Consider the following 26,899-nt stretch of genomic DNA (forward strand, 5'->3'; position numbering starts at 1 on the left):
CCTACCAACAAGCCACTGGGGGACATATCGGTGTGTGTAGCGCAGCCTGTTGGGGCTATTATTGCTCGTTGTCTGCCCTTGTGGCCTGAAGCTCACCCTGATCCAAGCACTTTATCAGACAGTGGGTACCAATGTTGTTACTAGGTTCAGCCACTGATGACGCTCCCAGCCAAGGGCGACCCTGCCAAAATTGTGCTTGGGATTCCAGGGCTGCTAAGACCCTACCCAGTATGTGACTTCGTATCGGATTTACTAAGGGCGAGTTAGGACCCGTCGTTGTCCCCAAATTACCGATTGTGTGACGACCCTTATGAAGAATCTAGAGGTGATGCACGTTCTAAACAAGGGACTGTCAAAATTGATCGGCTTCCACCGGTCTTATTGGCTAGACAAGTTGTCTGGTCTGGGAGGAGAGGTCGATTTCACCGACAGCTGTTACTCCGTTTTGGTACGTTGTTTTAATTTGGGAGGAGGGGCCGAACGACTGGGAAAAAAGACGACGACGGGTCGATAGAGACAGGTGTCAGCTGCCTTAGGCGGTCTGCACTTGGTTTGAACTTGGAGGGAGATCCGACGAAACTGAAGTATGTTATTGGTTAGCCGAGGAAGAATCGAGGGAGAATTAGGGTTTTCCAACTTCCTCTGGGTCAAGTAGGGGTAGCACAAGAGGGGAGGTCAATGTCGGGTCGACAGGGTGATGGGGTGAGGTCTGTTGGCTCTGTTTGGCCGACGCACCCACAGGAGGGACTCGATACGCAGGTGAGAAGCGGCTGGCGTGCAAGGGGATTGGGAGAAGGGGTGCGCCCAGAAGCCAGAGGCGCGATGCAGGTGCAGGTCCCGAGAGGAAACATGGCAAATTCTTCGAGATTCTACTTTCTCCGTATGGCATGGACCAATGTGGAGGGATGGGTGGGTGGCCCCGAGGGCGCTACGTAGGTACTTACAAGGAAGTAGGTGGATTGTTACTTAGGTGTCACTAACTGGCAATTCCAAAGGGGAGAAAGTGGGAGAATGGCTAGGACCAGTTAGGCCATTGCTTGTAAATAGGTGGGAAGGTAAGTACTTGTAGGTAGGTCATCGCCCGTAAGTAGGTGGTAGGCCTTGCTAGCCTTTGGAAGCGCCTACTGAAGGGGTTCTACCGTGGCTAGGAGCTTGGGGGGGGGGGAACTCACTTAGCTATACATGGCACTGTATCATTTCATTCAGGATGGCTTCCTCTGGCGCGCCCCTCCCGCCTCTCGTCTCTCCTGCCTTCATCACAGTATGATTCCATATTCTCGTACAATAACCAGCATCCATCAACCCTTGGCCTTCTCCTATCTAGGCGAGCTCATCCCTGCCACTCCAACTACCTCGTTGGAGCAATCCAAATAATACTCGTACAATGTCCCGGAAAGAGGAACAGCTGATCCCGTTAAGAAGTTGGTCATGCAGTTTGCCGTGTGCTGGTGATGCACGCCTGTGAAACCCCCCGTCACAAGGTCAAGCCTGGCTAGGCCTGGAGCTGGGGCTGGAGGCTCGGGCTGGGGGCTGCATCATGCACCCAGACACGCACCGTCAACTTCGTTATTGCGCGTTGGTCGCTCATTCCATCCTTCGCCCAAGCCCCCCTCCCCCCAAAAAGCCCTAAGCCGGGCAGCTGTGACCAGCCAGTGGTACCGGTGGGCAGCCTCGAGTCAGACGGCAGACGGCTTCGATGGCTGCCAAACCGCCCATCGTTTCCCAGTTCGGCCTTGTGTCCGCCCAGGCCCCTTTGGATGGCTAATGCCCTACCTCCCAAGTATGCCCTATGCCCCGATGCCCTTATGCTCCTGCGTCTGCCGAACCACGTTGGGGAACCGTCCCGGGGTTTGCACGGCCGCCACCCGCCAAGCCTATCTGCCCCGTCAACTACCTCACACGTAAGTACGAGGTACTCGGTACCTTCCTCCCGGTTGCTTGCTTGGTTAGAACCTTGACCCTTGACCCTTGTCAACCCCGAAGCTCCTCAGTACAGTACTGGGCAAGTTTGCGCTCGTGCGAAGAAATCAATGATCCCTGTCCTTCTCGCAGTTCCATTGCAGCTCCATTGCAAAAAGCCCCAAGCGCGCATTCCCGGTCTCCACTCCACATGGCAGCCCCTCGGGTTTTTTGGACCTCTGGGGGCCCTCGCAAGGCCCGTGTTTTCTCTTGTCTCATTTCTCACTCACCCTGCCATGTCGGCACCATGCTCTCTGATCTCCCATCCCATTTTTGTGAATGTGCCCATCGTCCCACATTCCATCCAACCCTGCATGCCTGCTTCTGACTCATGGGGATTTTTCTCGATTTGCTTCCATCCCTGCCCACTCCCAACTTCCACTAATTTCAGAAACCCTTCCCGACCCGATGGATGGCGGCTAACCTTGACCAGCAGGGCTATCGGCCAAAGCTCCTCATTCTCCCTTGACCTCCCTCGTACCTCCTTCGCACCTCCCTCGCGATCATCCCTCTCAAACCTAACCTAGTCCATTTTACGAGGTTGAACGTGCGGCACCGCAAGAGCTGGGCTTTACGAGATATCCGGAACATGACTTGTACGTCCTGGCTGCGCTAAAAAAAACACGATTTGGAGGGTTTTGAGGATTTTCACGCCAGCTTTGGGAAATCATCTCTGACCACTCAACCTCCACCTCTCTCGCCTCTCAGGAACCACATCGACGCCAAAACCTTGCATCCCTGCTGTGTCTTCGACCCTCCTTTGACCCTGTTTGACTTTTTTTCTTTCAACACAACGGTCGAGAAATGCAACCGCGTCATCCCGTGTCTGCCGCGTTTCCTTTCCAACCTCATCGTCTCCTCACGCCATTGGCTGTGCAAGATGCATCAGACGTTTTCTTCCTGGCCACCTCCGCTCTTTTTCCCCTCTGTGGCTCCCGTGTCTGACCCAGGTTCACGCTGAGCCACCCTCAAACCCCATCTCCAGGATGATTCTGGCACTCGCATGATCCAGTTGCCCGCTGCCGGATAACTTGGAGCTAAAAAGAATAGCCTCCTTTTGATACTTTTCCACCTTGACCTCACTTCTGACCTCCACGCATGGTCCTCTGGCTCTCGCTCTCTTCACACAACTCTGACAGCCTTGGTTCCAGGCTGCCACGAATTCCTTCAGCGCATCTGTCAAATCTGTCACTCGGTCAATGCCATCCAATCCATCCGCCGACTTGTTGCGATCCACACTCCTCGCCCCTCGCACTCTGACCGTTCTCCCGGTCGACAGGCTCCCCTTGCCGCTCTGCATTCTCTTCCCCTTGTGGGCTGTTTTCTTTCTAGATCACCCTCGGCCATGACATTAACGCAAATCCCTAGAAGTATGCGCACCAGTGCGCTGCTTTTGGGCTTAGCCAGTCTTTTCCCGCCTTCCACCATTCCATTCCCTTTTGCCCCGGTTTCCACATCCTACGCTACCGCCGCCGCCCGTTTTTCTTGACGCATCTCGCCTGATCGCTTCCCCTTGGTCCTAAACCTGGCAAACTCACTGTGACCCGCCAATAAAACCCATCCCCTGCTGGTACCTGTCTTGGAGTCATGTTCGTCATGCTTTGGCTTTGCGCTTTTATCCTCGCCAAACCCTGGCTCTGGGTCAAGCTATTCCACCCTCGCCGGGCCCTGGCCCACATACACCTGTATTGACTAACTCTGGCTACTGCTTGCAGCAGTAACAGCACCAGCACCAGCACCAACACTGGCTCCAGCAGTAGCACCAGTTTCTCCCCCGCCGCAACCGATGTGCCAATTTAATCTCGCCTTGTCTCCCTTGGGACCATATCCACTATCAACTTGGCCCTTGCCACAAACTCCGTTTGTCCCCTCGATCGGGAAGTAGATATGGGCTGTCGAGACCACACAATTCTCTGGATGCTCTGAATTCTCTCTGTCCGCCAATACCACCCTGATCATGGATGCCTATCAGCAATACAACTGCTCTCTTCCGGAAGCGACCTACAATCCTGCTCTCTCCGCCACGGTGTCGTCTTATTTTGTCCGACCCAACAAAGTCGTCAAACCGAGCAGCCGGAACAGCAGCCCACGGACTTTGGGAAGAAGGAAAACGATGACTGCTGCCTCTACCTCGACCAGAACCCGCTCTGTCGTCGACCATCTCCGCTCCGGCACGCAATGGCAGAATTCAGAGACGACTCGCTCTCGACCCGTCAGTTGGCATCCGAACTCTCTCGAGGCCCTTTTCACTTTCAACTCTGTTCCCAACGAGCAAGACCTGTCTACATGGAATATCTCGACGGCTCAGGTCAACGGCCTTGTCACGCCTATCTCTCATCCGTCCATGAGCGAGCCTCAATTTTCAGAGCCTTTCACGCCGCTCGATGAGCTGCCCGTCCAAGATCCGAGCTTGTTATTCGAAGGTCAACCTTACCTCGGCCAAATGTGGCTGAGCCAAAGCCAAGTCAAGCCCGAACCAAACTCCCTTCCGCTCTATTCTCAACAACCATTTTCACAGCCGCTTTGGGGTTTGAATCAGGCTGTGATGGCACCCAACGTAACAACAGCACCGCCCTCCCCAGACTGTCGTCCACTGCAGAACCTTGGGCTTGACACCTTGTCTCTTGACACCAGCCATTCGACCTCGAAGGTTGACTCGGAGGAACTGATCGGCATGGGTTTGTATGATTCGCCTGCCGAAGTCCAATCATCGTGTCTGCTCTTCAGTGGGTCTGCGGGCTCGGGGAGAAAGGGATTGAAGCTAGAGGAATCATTTGAACCGGTCGAACAGGAAGAAGAAGAAGAAGAGGAAGAGGAAGAGGAAGAGGAAGAAAATGACATTGAGGACGCCGAAGAGGACGAAACCGGCCAACCAGGGGTTCAGCAGGAGGACGAGGAGGATGATGATTCAGTGTGGGGTTATTCTGGCACCGCCGAGTATGAAAGTCGGTCCATCGCGGACCATCTGACCTTTGGCATGCAAGCACAGCCTGACTCTCTGGCAATCAAATATCTTTCGACGCTAAGGCAGCTGAACAGCGCCTATTACCCGTCCGGGCATTCTTACGGTTGGGCGTGACATTCACGACTTGATGAAATTTACGACGAGCCATTTGGCAACAGGTGGACTTTGGTGGCAAATTTGCAGCGTTCACAAAATGTTCTTATAGCCATGATACCCCCCCCCCCCATGTGGCGACCTAGAAGAGGATTACCGGGCCCTATGTACGAGCTAGATTACTAGAAACCTTGAAGATATCATGTATTACTTGAGACATTACCATCTACGGAAAGCCTGTGCCATGTGGACCGCGAGAAGGCATGCTCAGGGCGTTGTTCTAGCCTTGACCCTCGACAACCAAGTTCAGTTTGGATATCATGCAGGTGGTTGTCGAGGAATGCGCTTGATTGCCAGCCAATGAGTGCAAGGCACATATCCGCGTCCCACACTGACCCACTGCTACTCACTCATTGGCTGGGGGCGAGTAAGTCACGTGCGAATTCCAACACCACATCAACTCATCTCAGGTCGCCCGTTTTCCCTCACCCACCACTTGACGGACTCTTCCCCGGGAGGATCAACCAGAGACCGTTGAGCAAAAGGCCGCATGAAGCCCGTGTCCTGCTCTTGACCGTTTCAGTATGCGCCCTCCCTGTCGCTTCGATATCACCGCTGTCTCTCCACATACTGAATGACCACGCCCTGATCCGTTCAAACCTTTTCCCTTCTCCAGTGCCGGCCGTGATCCGAGGACCGGATCTCTCACCGCGAAATTTTCACCAGCCCTCCGCATCTGCTGCGGTCCCAACGCTCAGCACCATGATTTTGCAATTTCCACCATGGCGACACGACTCTGAATTAGCTATGGTCCGAGACTGGTTCTTCCCCCGCCATGCGAAACAGGAAGTGTTTTCCTCCATCATCGCATCTGACTCTTCGCGAGACACAAGGCAGCGTGCGATTGACCGGGTCAATCTCTGGCTGTTCAAAGCCGGTCAACTGCCCCCGGCGATGGTAGCCACCGCAAGCTTGACCGAGGCTTTAATTCACGATGAACGCAGGAGGTCATCATCAGGGACGGTCATCTCTGATTCGGCCATGCAGAGCATCTATGCCATGGCATTTGCGAGGTTTGTCAATGGATTCGTTGACCGTGATGTCGCTCGTTCATATGCCGCCGAGATGACTCGGGACGATACTCCCGAGGGAGAAGACGTGACTCGATTCTCAGCAAGCGCCGCCAAGGGTGAAACCTCCATGTACACTCACGCCGCCACGATTGGGATGCCGCAGACATTTGTTGATCTCCGCCACCAAGTCACCCATGCTGACATTCCCAATCTGATGTATCTGAGAAAAATGACGGAGCAGGCTTTGGACTGGATGTGGGAGAAGTGGTGGGTCAAGAATGTGACTGGCCGACCAGAACGTGCATTGAGGGAGCTAGAAGACCGGCGGCGGGTTTCACGAGAAGCTAGAGATGCCAGAGAATCAACCAAGAAAGACTCTCGTGACACGATGTTCCACGACGACCCCGATAGCGACGGTCAGGGAGTGTCAACGGAGGCGACATTGGTTGCGAGCACCGGACAGAATGAACCTAAGGTCTCCTCGACAGCCAGAAGTAGATATGTGCCAAAACGCAAGGCTGCAGCTTTAGATGACGATAATTAGACGAGATGCCCGCCGCCTGTGATGCTCATTTCCGAAATCCTCGCAATTGAGACGTGTTTGGCCCTTATTTCTGGTACATAGTAGATGGGATGGATGAAAAACCTCATTCCAAATTGCCAAGCCTTTTCGAGATGCGGCGGTACGAAGTGATTTACAAGATGCATGTACTCGGGACTCGTCATCCAAAACGCAGCCTTGTTACGATCACGCCCGCCGTTCACCTCCTCTTCGAATATTTGGCAAAGAGTGAACGGCTTTCCACTGTCACCGATGGGAAAGCATCTACCCAACTTGTGGCTCCTCTGCATCTTCCTGTCCTTTCCCTTCTCGCGTCCTCCAGTTCGACATGAACAACCTCCCGGTTAGGGCAAACGAGAGCCCGTTCTACGACGTCCCCTCTGACAATCAGAGCACCTCATACCCAACCCAGACCAAGATCATCTCTACCCTTGCTTTACTGCTCCTGGGATATTATGCCCTGTCCTTCTTCGACGCCTGGCCCTCGACCATCAAAAGAGCCATCTACGAATTCGTCGTGTACATAACCCCTTCTCCTGTGATCTACGCCATGCAGTACAGCCTGGTTCGCCTGGGCCATCTGAGCCCGGAGGAAGCAAAATTCAAGAGAGTCAACTTCGGAGACATGATTGCAAAACAGGAGGCCTTCAGGATGATCCTGGGACAACCGCAGTTGCCCCTTGCACTTCGAAAGGTCAGGAGTTTGTCCGGATCATACATGTCTTTGAGCCACGAGACTGGCCCTCCTGGTTTGGGCAACTGGGACAACTCCTGCTATCAAAACAGTGTGCTACAGGGATTGGCTTCCTTACCGGCTTTCATCGAGTATTTGGAGAAGAGCCTGGAATTTTGTGACCGATACGATATTCCTGCAGCCACCCATCGAGCCCTGGTGACCTTTCTGGAGCAGTTATCAGATTCGGGCTCGCGGACCACCGTTCTCTGGACTCCGAGGGTCCTCAAATCTATGGACAGCTGGCAACAGCAGGATGCTCAGGAGTATTTCTCGCGTGTTCTCGACGCGGTCGAAAAGGAGGCCAATCAATACGCCAACAAGTTGAAACGCGCTACAATAGCCGGTCTAGAATGTCTCTGGACAGTTGGAAAAACGGATGCCATCATAGATGCGTCTGTGGAAGAGCAGGGCTCGGGAGGGTCATGGACTAGGAGGATTGGCGGTCTCCCAGCAGCAGGTTTGAGGGAATGCGGAATGCGGAATCCTGTTGACGGCATGACTGCACAGAGCCTTGAATGCAGGACTTGTGGCTTCACTGAGGGTCTGTCCCTGACGCAATTCAACTGCCTCACCCTGAACCTGGGATTGCAGGGCGCTTGCGATGTTGAGAAATTGCTCAATGAATATACAGCACCAGAAGAAGTTGAAGGAGTTGAATGTGAGAATTGCACAAAGCTGGTCCATGGCGAGACGGAATCGTCAGAAGACGAGGAGAAGAGATCCGAGCGATCACTTGCCAAGCCAAAGAAGAAGAGAAGGCCAATCTTACGGACCAAAGCGAAGCAGATCACCGTCGGACGCTTACCTAGAGACCTGGTTCTTCACATCAACCGAAGCATTTTCGATAACTACGGAAACCAGCTGAAGAATACTGCTCAGGTCCGAGTCCCTGCGAGATTGGATTTCTTACGCCGATGGTGTGCCCCCCTTGACCAGAACGATGAGTCGGTCGAAGCTGTGTACGAGCTGAAGTGCGTTGTGACGCATTATGGCAGTCATCACGATGGTCACTATATTGCCTTGGGAAAACGAGATAAAGATTGGTATTCCTTCAACGACGAGCGGGTTACCAGGATTTCAGAAGAGGAAATACTCGCTCGGGGCAATGGGTTCATGCTATTCTACGAGGCTATTAGCTCGCCACCACCTTCTCGACCAGAAGTGGAAGTAGCAATGGAGAAGGCCTCCGTCACCACGAGCCTTGAGGGAGAACCCTGTCAGATGCATGATGACCCTGACCAAGCGCAGATTGTCGAACTAGAGCAGCCGTCAAGTAGACTGTTTGACAATGACGAAATGGCAGAGTCAGAATCCGACGTGACTCCCTCTAGTGGGATGTCTCAGGCTTCGGACTCTGCCTCTTCGAAGAGCAGCTCGCCCGTCAAGGCGCCCACGGGAGAATCGGAGACGCAGGACCGGGCGATGATATTCCCTGTCACGAACCTGAAGACCGAGCGCGACGTATCCAGTCATGTCGTGCAAGACCCGTCTGCCGGAGGGACGCCTGCAGTGTCGGTCTCATGAACAAAGCCGAGCGCAGCTGAGCAAGGCAGCTGAAGCACCTTGCAAGTTTCTGCCAAAAAAAGAGTTATGACTTTACGAACAGGACTTAAATTATGATACCCAATGCATGAATGAACGAATGAGTCGGGCCGCGCACGGATTTGCATATACTATGGGAGGTGCTGGCATATATCTATCTAGGGTAGTGATATAGTTACCTATGTAGTAGTATTATTCTAGACTACCCTTTCCCTTCGTAGTATCGCCCCGATTCAGTCCTCTCTAGTCCGGTCCAGTCTGGTCCAGACCGCGGAAGGCCCTGGTAGAAACTAATCTTACCTCTGTACCTCTTCTGTCTTACAGGTATCTATCTATCTACAGGAGAGATCGCTCTTGGGAAGTAGCCAGCCAGCCGGTCAGCCATGTAGTGTTGCTTGGATGGGGAGAAGAGGCAAGGGGGAATGCTACAGTACTGTACTGGGTAGATAAGATCATTCGCCAGGTACATATATAGGAAACCTAGTTGCCTTGCCAGAAGTATATTAATACTGTGTGTGTTTTGACATGCCTAAGCTTCTGATATATCTTCTAGAACAGGTTGTATGGAGGTGGAGCTGGGGCTGGGCTTGTAGCTAGGTCTATCTACAAGTACAGTATGCGGAGTAGCCGTGCTTGGATTTCCAACCTCTACATAGCCCACAGGAGTGCTCTGAGCTACGTAGATCTTCTCAAGCTCCCTCCTCCTCTGGAGACGTGGCTTCTCAGACCCGACCTGGACCGACGGACCAGTTCTCCGCCGTGAACACCAGGTCGCCCTTTCGTCTCATGGCCTCGGGGTCGATGTAGATGCGGACGCCGGGAACGTCCCTGCCGACATGGAAGACGCGGAAGATGACGTAAATCGCCTCCGCCGCCGCAGCAGGAGGCGAAGGAGAGTCCTCGCGTCCCGTCGTCGAGAGATTCTGCATGCGCTGATACTGGAACTTGCTCATGAAGAATGGGCGGCCGCACGGCCCTACCGTCGACTTGACTTCGATGTAGTACATGGGCCGCCTTCCTGCCCAGCCGTCACGGGCGAGATAGCCCTGGTCGATCAGCAGGGCGGTGAGCGCGCCCGAGGCGTCGTCGTACGTGATGTCTGCGGTCTCGCGGCCCAGCCAGTCGTCCATGCGCCCGTACCGCGGATGCACTCGGACGTATTTCCGGATCGTACTCTGCCAGTTCTCATGACTAAATCCTGGAAGGGCAGGGTCGAGGTTGGACAGGAGCTCGAAGACCTTTGACGAACGAAGTGAGTGGACATGTCAGTTTCTGTTTCGCCCGGGGATATAGGCAAGTTGGGGAAGGAGGGGGGGAAGGGGAGGGACTCACGAAAAGCTCACCGGCCGCGCCGACCTTGTTATCGCGCTCTCGCTGCGTCGCCGATCTGAACCGGCAGGCGTCAAGAGGGTACTCATCCGCTAAGACATCCGAGTCGAGGGGCAGGCTGTCGAGCAATTGTGACATGTCGAACGATCCGATACTGGGGAACAGCGTGGTCCTGGCTTTGGTGATTACGTTGTCCAGAAGAGCCACGTATCCTGCATCCTCGTCCAACGCAAGCATGTCCACCATGTCAGGCGTCGCATCGCGGCGAGCCGTCCTCTCATCGCCAATTCTTCGCGGAGACGGCGACAATGTTGAGGAGCCTGCAGCAGCTGGTCGGTGCCGTGAATGATTATAAACGACTCCAGAGATGGCCCGAGAGTGGGACGATTGAGCGGATATTGTCGTTGCGACAAATGTAGAAGTCGAAGATATCAATGTATTGCTGCCCTCATTGGACGTAGTGGGCGTGAATCGTATTCCTCGGTCGTGGGAGGCTTCGACTGTTTGGGACTGCTCTTCAGCCTCCTCGCCTTCATCTTCGCGATCGGACGGCCAGGCTTGTTCTTCATCTTCATCTTGCTCGGATTCTTCGGCCCCACTCTCATGATCCGCTGGATCGGGGTCTGCAGCAACAACTTGGTCGTCAATAATAGCCGTGCCAGGAATTTCCATAATTCCAGCTTCCTCCAGTATCCAATTAACAGATGACAGTTTGGCATTCAAAATTTTCGTGACAACCAGGACACCTTCTGGCTCAATGTTTTCTCGGATTTGCGTGTCGAAGTGAGTCATCATCCATTCGAAAAGCCGCGGCGGCAGCTTGGAAAGGTAGCAAAAGTCCTGGCTTCTTGGGTTTCTGGGGACATATATTCGAAGTCCCGACTCGTCCTCACGAATGTGAAGTTCGCTCCTTTCGAGTTCGACCGGTAGTTCTTGTCCACCCTGGGGTAAAACTAGCAAGGAAGAGATCCCATCTGTCTCATAGACTCGAGCATTCCGAAAGAGGTCTTGGAGAGAACGGTCGTTCTCCGATACACGGGGGCTGTTGTAGTGGGCGGCTATCCTGTGTCCATAGTCAAAAGTGTGGCTCTCATGGCTCTTCCTCTTCCGCAACTCACCGGAAAAGCCCTCCAGCTTTCCAGCAAATATCTCGATCTCGGTCGGTTATGAGGTCAGGCTCACCGCCGTCGACTCGGGAAATCTCCTTGACCATGTTGGAGAGATATCGGTTCTCCAGACCGGACCAGGCAAAGAATGGTTTCAGCTGCCTAACCTCGTCCAAGCTGAAGTCAAGGAGGGTTGCTTTGCGAGCGAACAATTCTCCAAGACGTTGACGGTCCACGATTCCAAAGTCGGTCGTAGATGTCCGCAAGGCGACTTTTCCGTTAGAATACCTGACCGGAAAGACTCGACTGTTCAGGATTCTCCTCGATGAGGCGACTGAAGTGTTGGAGGACAGGAGCAATGCCAATGTCCGCAACGTGTCCTTGACTTCTTTTACAGATGCTTGCCTGGCGCCTTTCTCAATTAGTTCGTCTAGCACCATATCAAGGCTTAATTCCGAAACCCCAAGCACGGTTACGAAGAAATCTTTCAAGTCTTCATAATGATCGTTGAGAGTCGTCCGGCCTCTTATCGTTGTTGTGCTCGCCCACAAACACTCAGAGATCTTACACCATTTGTGACGTCCACTCACATTCACGTAGATCAAGGCATCGTCCTCGATGGATTCCCTGGGATGTTGTTAGCGCGACTTTAGGGCTTTAGTCCTGCAACAGGAGTGAGCTAATCTGACCTGAGCTTTTGGACATCATCGACATTGGTTTTGCCGACCAACTCATTGATCAGGTTGTATAAGCTGTTGACTTGATCGAAATCCGTGCAACCAGAGGTCTTGAGATGTTTGAGCTCGTCCACAAGATGCGTCCAGGAGCAATCCGGGAGTTCCAATGTGGTTCTGAAGAACTGCTCAAGCGAACTATCCCCGGGTCCAGACGCTGTCAAGAATGCTTGGCATAGAGTCTTCACCGGATATTTGGTCTGCATATCCTGAGGGCCATCCCACAGGCACTGGCTAGGTCGGGCCCATACAGCACGTTGGCCACGGCCCTCTGGGATCAAAATGGCAGACTTCTCTTCGAATAATTCCCTGAAAGCCATTAGCACCTGCGAGCTAAAAGATGGGATATAAATCCCTCTCAGGACTTTCACACACCTGATCTCACTTTTCGTGATCTGGCCACCCTGAAGGCCGGCCTGAATGCGGCTATAGACGCCATAGAGTCTCGGGCTGTTCGTGACAGTTTCGGCAGATTTATTTGCATCTACAATGGAGTCTAGAATTGACACAAAAAAGTGCAACTCGTCATCTCGGTCGACCCCGAAATGTGTGCACAGAAATTCCCATGTATTGGACTCAGCGTCATCACTCGGCGGAAGCGGCAGCTCCAAAAATGGGAAATACTCGGAATCAGCCATGTAGCGTGCTTGCAAACGTTCGAGGGAGGGGGTGGGTAAGTATGTCAACTCAAGCGGCATCTTACGGCCTCCTCTGCAAAGGACTTCCATGCAGCGCATTTCTTCGACAGCTGATCTTGTGGATGCGATCTTTCGACCTTCAGTCAACCACAAACGGCGAACTGCCGGCAAGAAGACTTCTGGACGGTGTTGTTGGAGATAGTAGGTGATGTCGGTCAAGGATGCTGATTCGTTACCTGGATCGCGGATTAGCTTTGGATGCAGCTGAATGTTGAGGTACTTGTTGAGGAAGCCGTTCCAGGTCAAGGGATGTCCTGGTGGACTTTCTGGGATGTCTTCTTGATAAATTCGGTGCAAGATTGGAACAGAAAGCCCTGGCGCGCCATCACCCGGCTTTGGGCCAGGTGGCGTAGCTTTCAGCAGTTTCTTTACGCCGTAGTCGCTGTTGTCGGCTTTGTATACATCTACCTTCCCCGGGAAAAGAGCCTCTTCTCCCTCTGAGTAAACATATATACGGCTGAAAGCGAGCGGCACAACGACACTCTCATGCTTCTGGGTCAGATACAGGTACTCCAGATGTTTTCGAGAGGTCTGGAGGTTGACATTGGGCGCGCTTGCAGAGGAACGATAGCGTTCAAATATTGCGTTTCGAACATGATCGGTTGATGCCTCTGTTGCACCAAGATAATCAAATAGGATCTTTCTGGCAGAGTTTGCCGCCGCGTCTGGATCGATTAAGTTTAGTCCCAGGTCTCTCGGAATTCGGACGCCAGCGCTGCTTGCATAGTAAGTCGGACCCTGATTGGCAGATATCCATTGACCGCTCTGCAACGGTATAAGACGCATTGCTTTCACCTCCACCTTCAAGCCGTCCCACCCTTCGGAGAAGGGATACGCAAGCAACTTTGCGGCACGGGAATGCCAATCCTCATCTTTTGAGGTCTTCATCCTTGAACGTGGCAATTTAAGGTCTGCCTCAGCTCGATCCACAAGGTCTTCCATGTAAACCACTTCAAGTCCATAAGAACGCAAAATCTCAAGGTCATTGAAACTGTATGCGGGAGATAGGTAACAAAATGGGACAATATCGTCCCACAGCGGGTTGCCGTCCTCATCTTTCCCCTCGGGTTCCAGAATCCCGAGCGACTTGATGAGTCCCAAAGGCCCCTCGTTGCGAGAACGTAGCACTGGCGTAGATTCTAGAAGGGTTTGGATTTTGTGAACAAGTCGCTTCCAGAAAGGTTGAAAATTAGCATTTAAAGGATCTGGGAGGTATCTCATCCACTGATACGTTAGAGTAGGATGATCGCAAAACTCCCGAACTGCTTTGACGAATGCATGTGCGATGCCATCGAGAAGCCCTAGATTCCGAGGCGACGCTGTAATAACGTCTTGTCGATTCGCTTCGGTGACGAAGTCAGCTTGGATGAGAAACTAGCTTTTATTAGTCCAAGTTCACGTCGAAATTGGGAAACAGAGCATACGAAAAACCCAGCCGTGCGAAGTGGCAGAAACGCAAAAGCATCTTGGGCCTCCACCAGAGGGGTTGAATCAGGAGCCAACGGGAAGGCAAGGACAATCTCCGACTCGGAGTATTTCTTCTGCACTTCTTCTTCTGTTGAATATTCTCTGTTGGTATTTTTCTCAAGGCCAGTACAAATATACCTCGTAACATGGTAGGTTCTTGAGATTTGCTCGGACCGGTCAGCGGTGATGGTTTTCATTGTGATTGTTGCTTTGGAACCACGAGCGGAATTCTCGAGGAAATGAACAACTTCTTCGGTCACGTTCTGGTCGTCATCATAGAACTTGAGATTAATCTTCCGGATGTTCTTTAGAAAGAGAAGAAAAGTGTCCTGGAGCTCGTGGAACTGGGCGGATATCATTTCCCGCTGACTTGCAAGAAAAGCGGCATCGCCAGAATCGTGCAGGAACAAGGTGACTCTTGTAAGTGCATCTGGGAGAGTCTGTTCGGGTTCATTCCAGGTGGGCGAAATCATACCCATTCCACTGTCACCCTTTCGATGTTCAAAATAAAAGGAAAAGTCTCCAGAGTGGATGAGAACTTTCCATGCGACCATGAAGACCGATTTGAACCCTATCCCTTTCTCTCCAATGTAACCTTGAGCACCTGTTTTAGTGCTCTTGCCTACGCTGCAGATGGCCTTGAGGTTTTCGAGTGTGAAACCATCTTCGTTGCATTCAACCACGATCTTCCGGGGATAGACGTGGAAAGATATGAAAGGCATGTCATGGGTCTTGGTGTATTTGTTATCATCCGCGTTCTGGAGCAATTCGAACACAAAACGAGCATTGCTCGTGTAGAGGTTTTTGGCCAGCCTGATCAACAATGTCAGCGATGGTTTGCTAAAGAGCGTGAGTTCCAGTACGTGACAATAGTTGAACCAATCAAGCTATCTTTTGCCTTCAGCGCATTGCTCACTTCTGCGCGAACAGCCAGGTCGGGAATCCGGCTGAGGGTCTCTCCGGTAAGATACCCATAGTGCTTCTTAATTCCCTCTACTAGGTTTCGAGCCTCCTTTCTGGCTGAAGTCTCATCACCACACATGGCGACGGAAGAGTCCCAAACAAAGGCCCTTTGTTTCTATCGGCTGGTCAAGCCAAAGATGTTTTGCATCGATAAAGTAGGTGAAGGTCAAATGCATAAACTAATCGAACATGCTGCATGCCTTGGTTTATAATGAGCGGCGGAGGTCTGAGTATTGAGTGGCTTTGCTAAAGGTTGGCACTGGGTGGGCCATGGTGGACTGTGTGTTGCCCCTGCAGTGGCGCCTGTCTCATCTCTCATTGTGGCTGATGACCCCTAAACTACCCGGTACAGCATCGCGGCATTCACCAAGGCATAGGGTTGCATGGTTCGAAATTGCCATGTCTAGAGAGGTCATGAAAGTGGCAGTCGAATTGCGGCCACTGCAACGCCCGTTATCTACCTCATACTCAGTACGGAGTGCCCACATCCACTAGGTTTGACGCAGATCCCTGCCACTCCAGAGCTGTCGGACCCTTTGACACTCATCAGGTGTCATTGAGGACCAGGCATCAGCGGCCTGGGACAGTAGGCAAGACACGGTGAGGTAGATAATGTGCAAAGCGTGCAGAGAAAACATCATGAACTACAGTCTTGGAGTGACATTTGACAAGTTGGGGAGTGGATGAGAAGAAGGCTCTCACAGTGTTAAATTACCAGAATAGGCTGCGAAGGAGGTTCTGGTAGGTGTTTGCCGAAAAGGGGCTGATTAGTCATCGCACCGTCCAATCTGCATTACATAAGCCTGCTTGGCGGCGAGGGGGCGAGGGGGACAGGGCGAGGGGGACAGGGCTCGGGCTGTCTGCGCTGTTGTATACTTGTTAGTCCTTATGTGTCGTCATTATTGGACAAGGCATCTGGTGGCAGTGGCACCTTTCCTTGTCTCAAATCTGGCTAAACTTTCAACACGGGTCGCCAACCGTTACTGGCCTTCGACTGTACCAGCAATGAAGTCCTAGAGAATATCCTCACCTCGACCATTCCTTTGCATTCCTCTCCTCATCTCCGTTATGTCGGCCTCAAGGGATGCCCCTCAAGTGAGCAGAAGGATAAGCGAGTGCCTGCCCGATGATGTGGGTATAGCCGCACAAGATGAGTCGTTATGATGCTGACAGCGACTCTCCCAAAGCTCCACGATGGTTCTAGCAGCGAGGATGACTACAACAGAAAGATAGAAGTGAGTTTGAGAGTACCTCGAGCGTGACCCGCTCCGCCTAACTCGTCCTTGCTCCCCAGGTTGTCTTCGACAATGAAGTTGCCCGCCGACGCAAATCCTCCACCGTGCTTGCGGAAACTCCTACAGTCGAGAAGCCTAAGAGAATCCAGGCCGAACGCACGAAATCGCAGTGCCTGGTCCACAAACTGGTCGAGAAAAGCTCATTGGGTCAACAACCCAAAGTCGAGTCAAAGCTGGAACAGATCGACGAAATAGAGCCGGGTTCGAGGTCAGATGTCAATGGGCAGAATCTGAGTAAAGAGGAGATCCGCGCGACAGAATCCCGCCTGCTCACGAAAAAACAATTGAGTGACATGGCCGTGAGTGTGAGGACCATGGCCAAGAGGTTGGGTAATCTCAAGGTGAAACTCAGGGTGCGGGCCATCTTCCTGCTCACCAAAATATACGACAAGACATTGATTACCAAAACACGAGAGGTGACAAGATGGTTGCTTTCCAAGGACAGACCCGTACCTTATATTGTATACGTGGAGGACAATTTGAAGGACAGCCCGTTGTTCGATGCCGAGGGTCTCTTTGCTGAGGATCCTTCCTTTCGAGAGCGGCTGAGGTATTGGGATGCCGACCTGGCCCGGAGGCACCCCCACACCTTCGACTTCGTTGTGACATTGGGCGGTGATGGGACAGTGCTTTATGCGAGCTGGCTGTTCCAGAGAGTAGTGCCACCTGTGCTATCATTTGCGCTCGGTTCATTGGGATTTCTTACAAAGTTTGATTTCGACAATTACCAGCACATACTCTCGCAGGCTCTTAAAGATGGCGTGACGATTAGTTTGAGATTGCGGTTCGAGGGCACTGTTATGCGCTCCAACAAGCGAGCCGACGATGCCGAATGCCGGGACATTGTGGAAGAGCTGATTGGAGAGGAAGCTGATGATCGAAATACTCATAGACCGGACCGGACATTTGAGATTCTCAACGATATCGTCGTCGATAGGGGCCCCAATCCGACAATGTCGACCATTGAGCTTTTCGGAGACGAAGAACACCTTACAACAGTTCAAGCAGATGGAATTTGCGTTGCAACCCCCACTGGATCTACTGCCTACAACCTTGCTGCTGGAGGATCGCTATGTCACCCAGAGAATCCCGTTATTCTGGTCACAGCAATCTGTGCACATACTCTGTCATTCCGACCGATAATACTTCCTGATACTATGGTTCTTCGACTGGGAGTGCCCTTTGATGCAAGATCGAATTCGTGGGCAAGTTTTGACGGGCGGGAAAGGTAAGGATTTACACCTTGTCCCTGTAAGATGGACATTTTGCTGATTCCGTTCCAGAATTGAACTATTTCCGGGCGACTATGTGACCATCTCGGCCTCTAGGTATCCGTTTGCTAACGTCATGCCACCTGGACGCCGAAGCGAGGATTGGGTCAACAGCATTTCAAGGACTCTACAGTGGAATTCCAGACAACGACAGAAGGCGTATCATGAATGGGATGGGGAGAAGACAGCGAAAGAAGCACCGGCAAAGAACTGATGACCTCAAGAACAGCTAAATCCAAGATCCGAGAGGACTAGGCGCTCTTGTGCCTACATCCAGCATATGATTACGTTCATTGTGCTGATGAGCCACTTCCAGGCTTCGATGCCGCAGAGTAGCCTAGAGGGGCACCAGCTTAGAAAGGATTGGCAACGAGACGGGATGAGAGCCGTTCCGAGGAGCCCGACTGGGTGTGGTGACCCAAGGCTTCAATCTCATAGCCACAATTTTTTTTGGCCGGCGGGAGGAGAATTTATGAGACCAGAGTCACGAAACCATCTTGATCGACTCGTCACATCATGATATACCCATCTATATCATTGTGGGAACATGCTTGCGTGGGCCAAGTTGACAGATACTCACAATGTAGGAAGAGGTTATAATATCGGTTTCTGATCATGATCAGCGCATCCTACCGACGATTTAGCTTCTGTTTGCCATTTCCCAGACGATCAGGCAGTAAATACTTAGGCATATAGATCATATTGCTCCTTCGTGGCAGATAGAATATTGACTGTTGAGAGGTGTTGGTCGTGTTGTTAAACTTCCGGAATCGCAGCCGCGGCGGTCGCTTGCCAGCAGCATCCACTTTCGGCCTCTCGACAATATCATCCTCGCATTGTTCGCTTCCCTACACATCCAACTCCCTGGCTACAAGTCATAAGCAATCTAGTCCTTCGGCGCTGCTTCATCCGCAATCACCTCCGCGCCATGGCTGCTGTTCCAACGGCCCTTACAAACTACCCGCCTTCACATACCGGCTCCCCTTCACGACATCTTCCCCAATACTCTGGCTCATCCAGCATCGCCGGGACTCCTCTCCCAGACCGTACATCTGGCACTCCCACTAGCATTACTTCGATCTCAACCCTACGTTACCCTTCAACCCGCAAAACCATTTACGACCGCAACCTCAACCGCTCTCGGAATGCCGAACTGTCGAGAGCCAGTTTCGCCTACCTGTTCATGGAAATGGTCGCGTACGCGCATAAGAGGGTGAAGGGGATACAGGATTTTGAGAAGAGACTGAACGAGCAGGGCTATCCGTTGGGGTTGAAGCTACTGGATCTGCTACTCTATCGAACGTCGCCAATAGGGGGGTCGAGTTCATCAAGTGGAGGGTCGTCGAGTAGCGGCTCTGGGTCAGGTGCAAGTCGACCGCTACGGCTACTCCCTCTCTTGACACTGTTGACAACAAAGCTCTATCCACTACTATTCTCCCGTCCCGCCGACTCCCTCGAGCAATCCACAACCAATCCCGGGGAATATATGATTATAGACAACACGCCCCTCACCAACCAATACATCTCGGTTCCCAAGGAGATGTCCCAGTTGAGTGTGGCAGCGTACATTGCGGGAATCATCGAGGGGGTATGTGACGGTGCAGGATTTTCTTGCAAGGCAAGTGCGCATAACACCGGGACGGAGGTCTGGCCGAACCGGACGGTGTTTCTGATCAAGTTTGACGAAAGCGTGCTGGAACGGGAGAGGGAGTTGGAGAGGCAGGGTGTTAAGTGAGAGGGGACATCCAGGCACGGGATTGCCGCAATACTTTACGGGCACCAATGCTACCAAAGAAGAAATGTGACGCATGAATAAGGATGAGAAGTGACCAGATGGATGGACCGAAGACGGAAGAAAATGCTCAAAGAGAATTGCGGGATGGGCTCCAGATTGTTGCCTATCACTTTCTGCAATCGATGATTAAGCTAACAGCCCCAGCCCAAGGCACACGGTGTCGTAAACCCAAAGCTGTTGTCTTCGAAGCTGTTAAACAGGCTGACGATGCCGGATCCAACTGATATCGCTGCCAGAAGCCGCTAGTCTACAGCAGACTCTACCAGCTCTATACCCAGCACTTCAATATCATGGTCCATTTCTAACCATTCCATTTCGAGCGTCGTCAAATTCGACGTTCTTCCCGATCCTCACAACAACTTCTATCCGCTGGGCCACGGCTCAAGTTCAGTTATTCTACCAGTTTGCACTGAGCCAGCGCGAGCCACTCTGGTGGAGAATGGCCAAATGGGGCATTCAATCCCGAATATATCTATGCACCCGGAATCTCCTTCCTTCCTACTTGCGACTGCCCTGGGGCTGTGGAGGAGGAGTCTGAGGTCGAATGGGATCGAGTTTGGAAATGCCTGTCAAAGATCTGTCAGTATGCACCCACCATTGCGGAACTAGATCTGGAGGAAGCAGGATAGGGGATTTTATACCGTGACATGCACCAACATCAGCCGGGGGAATCAACGGCCTTGGACCTGCGCGGAGGCAGAGGACAGCATGGGCTCGGTCATGCAGCGGTAATGGCGGTGTCGGCGGTCTTGGAGACGCATTCGCTTGGAGCGCGGCACACGCCTGGTCTAGGTCGCCCGGTGGCGTAGTCAACGCCCTTGAGTTGACGACCGTGGAATAGGCTCCTACAGTTCAAATTCCAACAATGAGCCTCCCTCTATCTTCTCGTGAACCACAGGAAAAGAGTGATGCAGAATTCGAGCAAGTTTTACCTGAAACCACCATTTTTGATTCCACTTTCCCCCGGAGTGGTTCAAAAAGCTTCAGAGTTTTGATATAAATTGTCTCAACTCGCTGCGGATTCTGTGGACTTTCGGGGACCTGTCCCCTTGTTCTTTTCTTTTTTGGTCGGTCGGTCGTGTGGTCCTCACGTTAGGACGATACTAAAAGGAGGATAGCGAGGAAGGGAAGGAGAGGGAATGGAAGAAAAGCAGAACTAAGCAGGGCCAAGAGACGGAAGGGACAGGAGGAAGCGATCTTTTATATATCGCGGAGGTGATGGAGATGGAGATGGAGATGTGGCAAACGGGGCTTGTTCGTTTGCTGCGTCACAGCGTGTCAATACCCCTAGCCCAGCGCCGGCAGTTGACTGGGATCCTGTGAGACGAAGTAAGATGAGATGAGTGAGGGAGAGAAAGTACGTGAGAGAGGGAGAGGGAGAGTCAGGCTATGACGAGGTTTAGTGATAAAGCACTGGTTTGCCGGGCGAACTACAGTCGCTGGGTCATGCAAGTAGACAAGCAGACGGGCAGATGGACACACAGACAATCAATCAATCAACCAGCTCTTGTCATTCGCCGCGTCCGTTCAATCGGCGCACACATATATACAGAGTGGGTGCTATCGAGGATAATAGTACTTGGGATGGCTGTGATCGCTCGCATGTGGACACTCAAAGGGCGGAGGAATGGAAGTTGTGCAGGATTAATCTTTGAGATCGCGTTCGTCGTCAAGACATTCGGGAGCTTGTGACCAGATTGCTCCTCTCTTCTCCTCTCTGCTCTTGCAGCAAGTCAAGCCGCTCATGGACGATCCCTTGCACTCCTCGAGCATCAACGAGCCAAAAACGGGCGACGATGCATCCATCTGTCATCGTGCCGCCACGCGCCTTCTCAGGCTCTCGCAGGATGTTTGCGTCTGTAGTACTCGCGATCTCGTGAGTCTCGCTCGTACGAATGCTCTTTCTTCCTTCGTCGAGGAGAACGCGAGCGGGAGCGGGAGCGCGATCTGGACCGAGAATATGATCGCTTCCGCCAGTCTCTGTCCCGGTCTCTGTCGCCTTGACGATCACGTTGTCTGTCTCGAGGCCGATAGCTGTCTCCGTCTTTGTTCCCATCTCCCTCCCTATCTCGGTCGCGTCGCTGAGCAACAACGCTTGCATTCGCACCCGTCGGACCGGTCCGTCCACCTCCGCGGTCATCATCGGGTAAGAAGCGCTCGTCCAAACCTCTGTTGTCAAAGTCTCCTGTCCTCGCTCCGAGCCCTCCGCCGCCACTGCCTTTCCATCTCTTGACCTCCTCTCCAAACCTGCCCGTATCCTCTCCCTTCAGGTCCGTGTATCTCGTCCTCCCCTTCTTCCCCAGCTTTGTCATGTCTCTCAGTCGCATGTACTCGGGTAAAGTAGACTTATCGGCGACCTGATCCTCGAATCTTGCCCCCATCACATCTCTCCTCTTCAGCAACTCCGCGGTCTCGTCGCCTTGGAAAAATGCGCCTTTGTGATGATATCGTGCCAGAAATGCTGTTTCAGAACGGCCTTCCTCGCGCTCCTGTTTCTGTTTTTCGAGATATGCCTTATCTTCTTTCTCCCGTTCCTGCGCCGTCAAATTGCGCCGCCGTTCGATTTCTTCGATCTCCTTTTCCCGTGCGATCAGTGCTTCGCGATCTCGCTTCAGGCGCTTTAGCTCTCGAAGCTTCCAAGCCGCGTATTCAGCTTCCGGATCGAGACCGTCAGTATCGTCCACCATGGATTCGGGCACTAGCTCGTCATCGTCATCCCATGCCTTTTTACCTTGGGCGCGGGCTAGAGCATCGCGTTCCAGCTTGTCTTTGATCAAAAGCTCGGCTTGGGCGAGACGGCGAGTTTGAGTGTCCACTTCCGGATCTGGTATTGCGACATTCGTAGCCGGTTCAGGATGGCCATCGGAGGCTTGAGTGGGAGGTTTTCGATCATACTTCTTGATGAATGTCGGGCGCTGGAATTTTCGCCGGGGCACTTCTTCTTCGGACGAAGTCTCTTCTTCTTCTTCTTCTTCATCAGACTCCTCTTCTGATTCCTCCTCTTCCTCGGATTCTTCTCCTGTGTACTCCTGCTTTACCGGGAGTTGCCTGGCCGGAGGGACTATACCCGTAACTGGCCGTTTTGGTGCTCCCGTCGTGCCAACTTTGGCACCCTCTTCCTCGTCCGTAACAAAACCTTCCTCGTCTTCCTCCTCACTTTCCTCTTTTCTAGATGGTTGGGGCTTCACTGGCTGTGGTCTGGTGGTTTGTGGCTTCTTCTGGGGCGGTGGTCGCTGCTGTTCCTCCTCTGATTCTTCATCCTCGTCAGACGATTCTTGTTCCGCAACTGGTTTGCCAGGACGATACCTTGCAACGGGTCTCGCAGGGTTTGCAGTCATCCGCTTTGCGGGGTTAGGTATGGGTGGCGGCATTTTGAGGGCGGTGTTTTGGATGTCCGGGTAGATTGGGACATGCAGTGATTCAGCAGGCCCCTGAGACTGAAAAGGGTCGCTATCAAACCGGAGACCTGCTCTGCGACATAAAACATAGATACTCTCACCAAGAACGCATGCTTGCACATGTTGCCTGACGTCGCGGTACGGTGGAGCACAGAGTTTTCTTCAGCTACGTCAGAGTAAAGGAGCCAGAGTGCCATTCTGGCAGCAGATACAAAGCAGAGCTCTTTCACTTCTCTCTAATTTCACTCTCACTCTCTATGTGTGAACTATCACGACCCAGGTCTACCTGCGAACGGATGCATGAGGGTAGGAGTTTGTGCTCAGAGTGTCTGTTAGCAGAACACCTCCTGCTTTTCAAGAACAAATAGCCAAGATTTGCGTTGAGAGTTAGTCACCTCTGTGAGGAGTGAATGATGGGTCATGAGGTTGTCCAAGCCTGTTGTTGGTCTGATAAAAGTTCTTGTGAAGCATGGGAGGAATAGGTGAATCAAATTTGACCACATGCTGCCGGATAGGACTGTCATGCTCCTTCCCTTCTGTCAAGGGGTCAGTTCCTGCCATTCCCCTGCTCGTCTGATGCTCTTGAGTTTGCTGTCACTCAATTTCCTTCCCCTGGGTTTCCCCATGTTTGTTACTCGGTATGCCCTGAAAGCTCCTTTCCTCCCATCTGAACAAGATCAGAACTTCAATCCTTCCTAAACTGGCACAGCTTACCAAAACAATGCCTGACGGAATTGAATCCCCAACATCTGCCGAGATGGCGTCCTTCCGGTCCCGCGTCGTTGGCACCTGGGGCCTGGTGTCGTACGTCGCCATCAACCTTGACAACACGGATGACATCGTCTACCCCATGGGCAAGGAGTGCAAAGGCCAGATCATGTACAGCAACGATGGTTACATGGCAGCTTTGCTCCAAGAGGCGGATCTCAAATCATTCGACCGTGACTGGAAAGAGGGCACTACACAAGAGCTAGCCAATGCAGCAAAGAAGACCATCGCGTACTGCGGGCCATTCTACCTCGACGAAGAAGACGGAAAGCCACAAAAGATCGTCCACCACGCTCAAATCAGCGTCCAACCCAACTGGATCAACACCCTCCAGATCCGATGTGCAGATCTGTTTGAGGAAGACGGCCAGGACTACATCATCTTAGGACCAGAATGTCCGACTGAGTGGGAGGGAGTCAAGCGACTTCTTCGGCTGACATGGCGGAAACTCTCTCAGAACGATGCGGCTGAACCCCCAGCAGACGCCAAGGCGCTCAACATTTGAGACGTGATGGAGGTGGAAAGTATGGCACAATCCACAGCAAGGTCATCAAATGGCGCTGTCGATACAATCGTTCTAACCATCAGAACAAACAACTCTATGGAGCTGTGAACGGCCTTGTATCGTTATTTTGGCTGCCGAAGGTGAATCGGCGTGGTGCATACACGATTTGAAAGAGTAGGAGCCACAAACGAGATAGTATTCCGTAACAGAAAATGGAACTCCTCTCAACCTGTGATTAGGGGCCGATATGCGCCCTGAATGTTCTTTCCTCTATTGCTAGTTTTGGAGCGGCTGTAATGAAGGCAAGGGGATATATTATACTCCGTACCTTTTGATTATTGTCCGAAAAGCTAGAAGCGGTATGGCTAGTCGTGGCTTGATCAGGCTGACCGGCAACAGGGGCTTCCGATCCAGCTTGACCGATTTTCCCAACCCATCTGGAATTTATTATCTCCGTCCAGAATGTGAGCCTACCGTATCACAGGACCCAACTGATCTGTTCTTCCGGATCCTGTTCCCCGTCCACGGCGTTCTAGCATGGCTGCTGAGGTTGCGAGCACTCTTGTGATGCCCAATGGGCTAACTGACCCTGAAAAAGCGGCCGCAGATCTCGCGCCCAGCATTGATCAAGTGAAGCTAGAGGATGAGACCGCCCAGACCACAGAACCGCCTCCAAATGATGCCCAAGCAGCCCACGAGGCTGCAGTTGCAACGAATGCCAGCGCGGGAGACACGCAACCTGAGGCTGGAGCCACGCCCGCCCCGCCCGTCCCAAAGATACCGAACCTGCCACGTACCGCTGGCGACGGCCTGATCAAGACACCGCTCGCCGAACCTCTGGAGACTTCACAGCCTTCCACTAAACCGGCGTTGACGACGGAACAAGAGACTAAATATGCAAGTCTCCTCGAGAACGTGTCCACATGGACCGAGATCCCAGAGACCTCTGCGAGAGGATCAAAGACCACACCCCTGACCGATTCAGAGCGCATGTTCCTTACTCGGGAATGTCTACTCCGCTATTTGAGGGCTACAAATTGGAACGTGGCGCAATCGGAAACAAGACTGAGGAATACCTTGGTCTGGCGACGCGAGTATGGGTTGGAGAAGCATACAAAAGAGTACATCTCGATTGAAAATGCGACGGGCAAGCAGGTGATCTTGGGGTGGGATATTCAGGGGCGGACATGCCAATACCTGCGACCATCCAAACAGAACACCGAGCGGAGTGATCGGCAGATTCAGCACTTGGTGTTCATGCTGGAACGGGCAATCGATCTGATGCCACCAGGGCAAGAGACCCTCGCGCTGCTCATCAACTTTGCAGAGACCAAGTCTGGACAAGGCGCAACGCTATCGCAGGGCAAGCAGACGTTGAACATCCTTCAGAATCACTATCCGGAGAGGCTGGGTCGCGCCCTCGTCACCAATGTGCCATTCTACATCTGGGGCTTCTTCAAGCTGGTCACGCCGTTCATTGACCCCTTGACAAGAGAGAAGATCAAGTTCAATGAAGATATGGGACTACATGTGCCGCGGGAACAGCTGCTCAAGGAAAGTGGAGGGCTTGTCGAGTTCGAGTATGATCACGAGGTGTATTGGCCGGCTCTCAATGACTTGTGCGAATCGAAGAGGAGCGAGTTCCGGAGTCGCTGGGAGGAAGGCGGCAGGCGAATCGGTGAATATGAGGCATACTTGAAGGGAGCGGGCGAGAAATCGTTGGCTGAATGGGAGAAGGAGGCAGAGCAATCGTCTGGGTAAGGGAGGACGAGGATCTTGCTAATATTGATTGACCGCATGGATACACCTGCGGTTTCTTAGACTGCCTTGAATAGAACAGGGACAGGAGTTTTGATGATAGGAACAGGTATATTGTCTTGTGACTGCTGCAAGAAATAGGTACAGTAGGTGGGAGCTTGGTGCAGGCGGCGCGGTGGAATCACATGCTAATTTTGGAGGCTCCGGAGACGCATTTGGAGGTTTAGTCAGTAACACTTCACTTTTTGCCCCTCCATTTCGACTCCCCTCCCGCCTCGTCCGGACCATCGCTCTGGTTGGTAGCCCTGAATCGTGTGCCAAAAGACGGGAAGACGGGATATGGCGTGCATCTCGCACGCCTCGTGTCTTTTTGCACACACACACACACACACACTGGTTCTTGTCGGTGGTTAATCCGAGGAATCAGGAGTCAGGATCACCGATTCATCCATCTACCCTTGTCTGGCCTCGTGTAACGACGCCAGCAAATTATCTTTTTCAGCTCATTATCTCATTATCTCATTGTCTCTGTCACTGTCCCTTCCTGCGGCATCCTGTTGTGTGACAAGCCCACCATTTTCTCCACTCTTCCTCATCCTTCGTTCACTGCACTCGACACCGCACATCATCGCACATCACAGGCGAGACGCAGAGTTTGCAACATTCAAACAAAGGCAAAAAGATGCGGTTTGACAGGTCGCGATGGCAGATGATACAGAGGTGACCCAGCCGCCTTCGCACGCGCGCACTACCCCGCCAAATGGCCAGCCGACTGGCCCTTACCACCACCAACACCATCATTATCATCACCACCACCTCCCGCGTTCTCACAATAGAGCCCCTTCTCCTCCTCCTCCTCCTCCTCCTCCTCCTCCTCCTCCT

At 52.6% G+C, this 26,899-nt stretch overlaps 10 protein-coding genes across 10 annotated transcripts in view; 8 read left to right on the top strand and 2 right to left on the bottom strand.

Annotated features, from left to right (window-relative positions):
* Positions 1 to 3,916: 3,916 nt before the first annotated feature.
* Positions 3,917 to 5,038, top strand: A1O5_11449 (uncharacterized protein; the record flags this gene model as incomplete). The annotated part of the gene is made up of 1 exon (XM_007752021.1): positions 3,917 to 5,038. One exon carries the CDS (start codon positions 3,917 to 3,919, stop codon positions 5,036 to 5,038), a length of 1,122 nt encoding a protein of 373 aa, XP_007750211.1.
* A 741-nt stretch (positions 5,039 to 5,779) lies between these two features.
* On the top strand, positions 5,780 to 6,634 carry A1O5_11450 (uncharacterized protein; the record flags this gene model as incomplete). The annotated part of the gene is made up of 1 exon (XM_007752022.1): positions 5,780 to 6,634. The coding sequence occupies one exon, from the start codon at positions 5,780 to 5,782 to the stop codon at positions 6,632 to 6,634; it is 855 nt and encodes a 284-aa protein (XP_007750212.1).
* A 346-nt stretch (positions 6,635 to 6,980) lies between these two features.
* On the top strand, positions 6,981 to 8,912 carry A1O5_11451 (uncharacterized protein; the record flags this gene model as incomplete). The annotated part of the gene is made up of 1 exon (XM_007752023.1): positions 6,981 to 8,912. The coding sequence occupies one exon, from the start codon at positions 6,981 to 6,983 to the stop codon at positions 8,910 to 8,912; it is 1,932 nt and encodes a 643-aa protein (XP_007750213.1).
* Positions 8,913 to 9,652: 740 nt separating this feature from the next.
* Positions 9,653 to 15,306, bottom strand: A1O5_11452 (uncharacterized protein; the record flags this gene model as incomplete). Its single annotated transcript, XM_007752024.1, has 7 exons — positions 9,653 to 10,168; positions 10,263 to 11,322; positions 11,378 to 11,992; positions 12,055 to 12,454; positions 12,503 to 14,171; positions 14,222 to 15,077; positions 15,128 to 15,306. The coding sequence occupies 7 exons, from the start codon at positions 15,304 to 15,306 to the stop codon at positions 9,653 to 9,655; spliced, it is 5,295 nt and encodes a 1,764-aa protein (XP_007750214.1).
* Positions 15,307 to 16,390: 1,084 nt separating this feature from the next.
* A1O5_11453 (serine/threonine protein kinase) lies at positions 16,391 to 18,007 on the top strand (the record flags this gene model as incomplete). The annotated part of the gene is made up of 3 exons (XM_007752025.1): positions 16,391 to 16,462; positions 16,522 to 17,750; positions 17,806 to 18,007. The coding sequence occupies 3 exons, from the start codon at positions 16,391 to 16,393 to the stop codon at positions 18,005 to 18,007; spliced, it is 1,503 nt and encodes a 500-aa protein (XP_007750215.1).
* Positions 18,008 to 18,721: 714 nt separating this feature from the next.
* On the top strand, positions 18,722 to 19,528 carry A1O5_11454 (uncharacterized protein; the record flags this gene model as incomplete). The annotated part of the gene is made up of 1 exon (XM_007752026.1): positions 18,722 to 19,528. The coding sequence occupies one exon, from the start codon at positions 18,722 to 18,724 to the stop codon at positions 19,526 to 19,528; it is 807 nt and encodes a 268-aa protein (XP_007750216.1).
* Positions 19,529 to 21,420: 1,892 nt separating this feature from the next.
* A1O5_11455 (uncharacterized protein) lies at positions 21,421 to 22,959 on the bottom strand (the record flags this gene model as incomplete). Its single annotated transcript, XM_007752027.1, has 1 exon — positions 21,421 to 22,959. The coding sequence occupies one exon, from the start codon at positions 22,957 to 22,959 to the stop codon at positions 21,421 to 21,423; it is 1,539 nt and encodes a 512-aa protein (XP_007750217.1).
* A 748-nt stretch (positions 22,960 to 23,707) lies between these two features.
* Positions 23,708 to 24,259, top strand: A1O5_11456 (uncharacterized protein; the record flags this gene model as incomplete). Its single annotated transcript, XM_007752028.1, has 1 exon — positions 23,708 to 24,259. The coding sequence occupies one exon, from the start codon at positions 23,708 to 23,710 to the stop codon at positions 24,257 to 24,259; it is 552 nt and encodes a 183-aa protein (XP_007750218.1).
* Positions 24,260 to 24,796: 537 nt separating this feature from the next.
* On the top strand, positions 24,797 to 26,020 carry A1O5_11457 (uncharacterized protein; the record flags this gene model as incomplete). Its single annotated transcript, XM_007752029.1, has 1 exon — positions 24,797 to 26,020. The coding sequence occupies one exon, from the start codon at positions 24,797 to 24,799 to the stop codon at positions 26,018 to 26,020; it is 1,224 nt and encodes a 407-aa protein (XP_007750219.1).
* A 699-nt stretch (positions 26,021 to 26,719) lies between these two features.
* A1O5_11458 (uncharacterized protein) overlaps positions 26,720 to 26,899 on the top strand; it is a gene marked incomplete at both ends in the record, with an annotated part of 1,539 nt that continues 1,359 nt past the window's right edge. Inside the window, one exon of the mRNA XM_007752030.1 lies at positions 26,720 to 26,840. Within this exon, the coding sequence (XP_007750220.1) occupies positions 26,720 to 26,840 (121 nt within the window). The remainder of the gene's footprint in view (positions 26,841 to 26,899) is intronic.

The sequence above is a fragment of the Cladophialophora psammophila genome, assembly GCF_000585535.1.
Source record: "Cladophialophora psammophila CBS 110553 chromosome Unknown aczJe-supercont1.26, whole genome shotgun sequence".
In the NCBI taxonomy this organism is placed as follows: domain Eukaryota; kingdom Fungi; phylum Ascomycota; class Eurotiomycetes; order Chaetothyriales; family Herpotrichiellaceae; genus Cladophialophora; species Cladophialophora psammophila.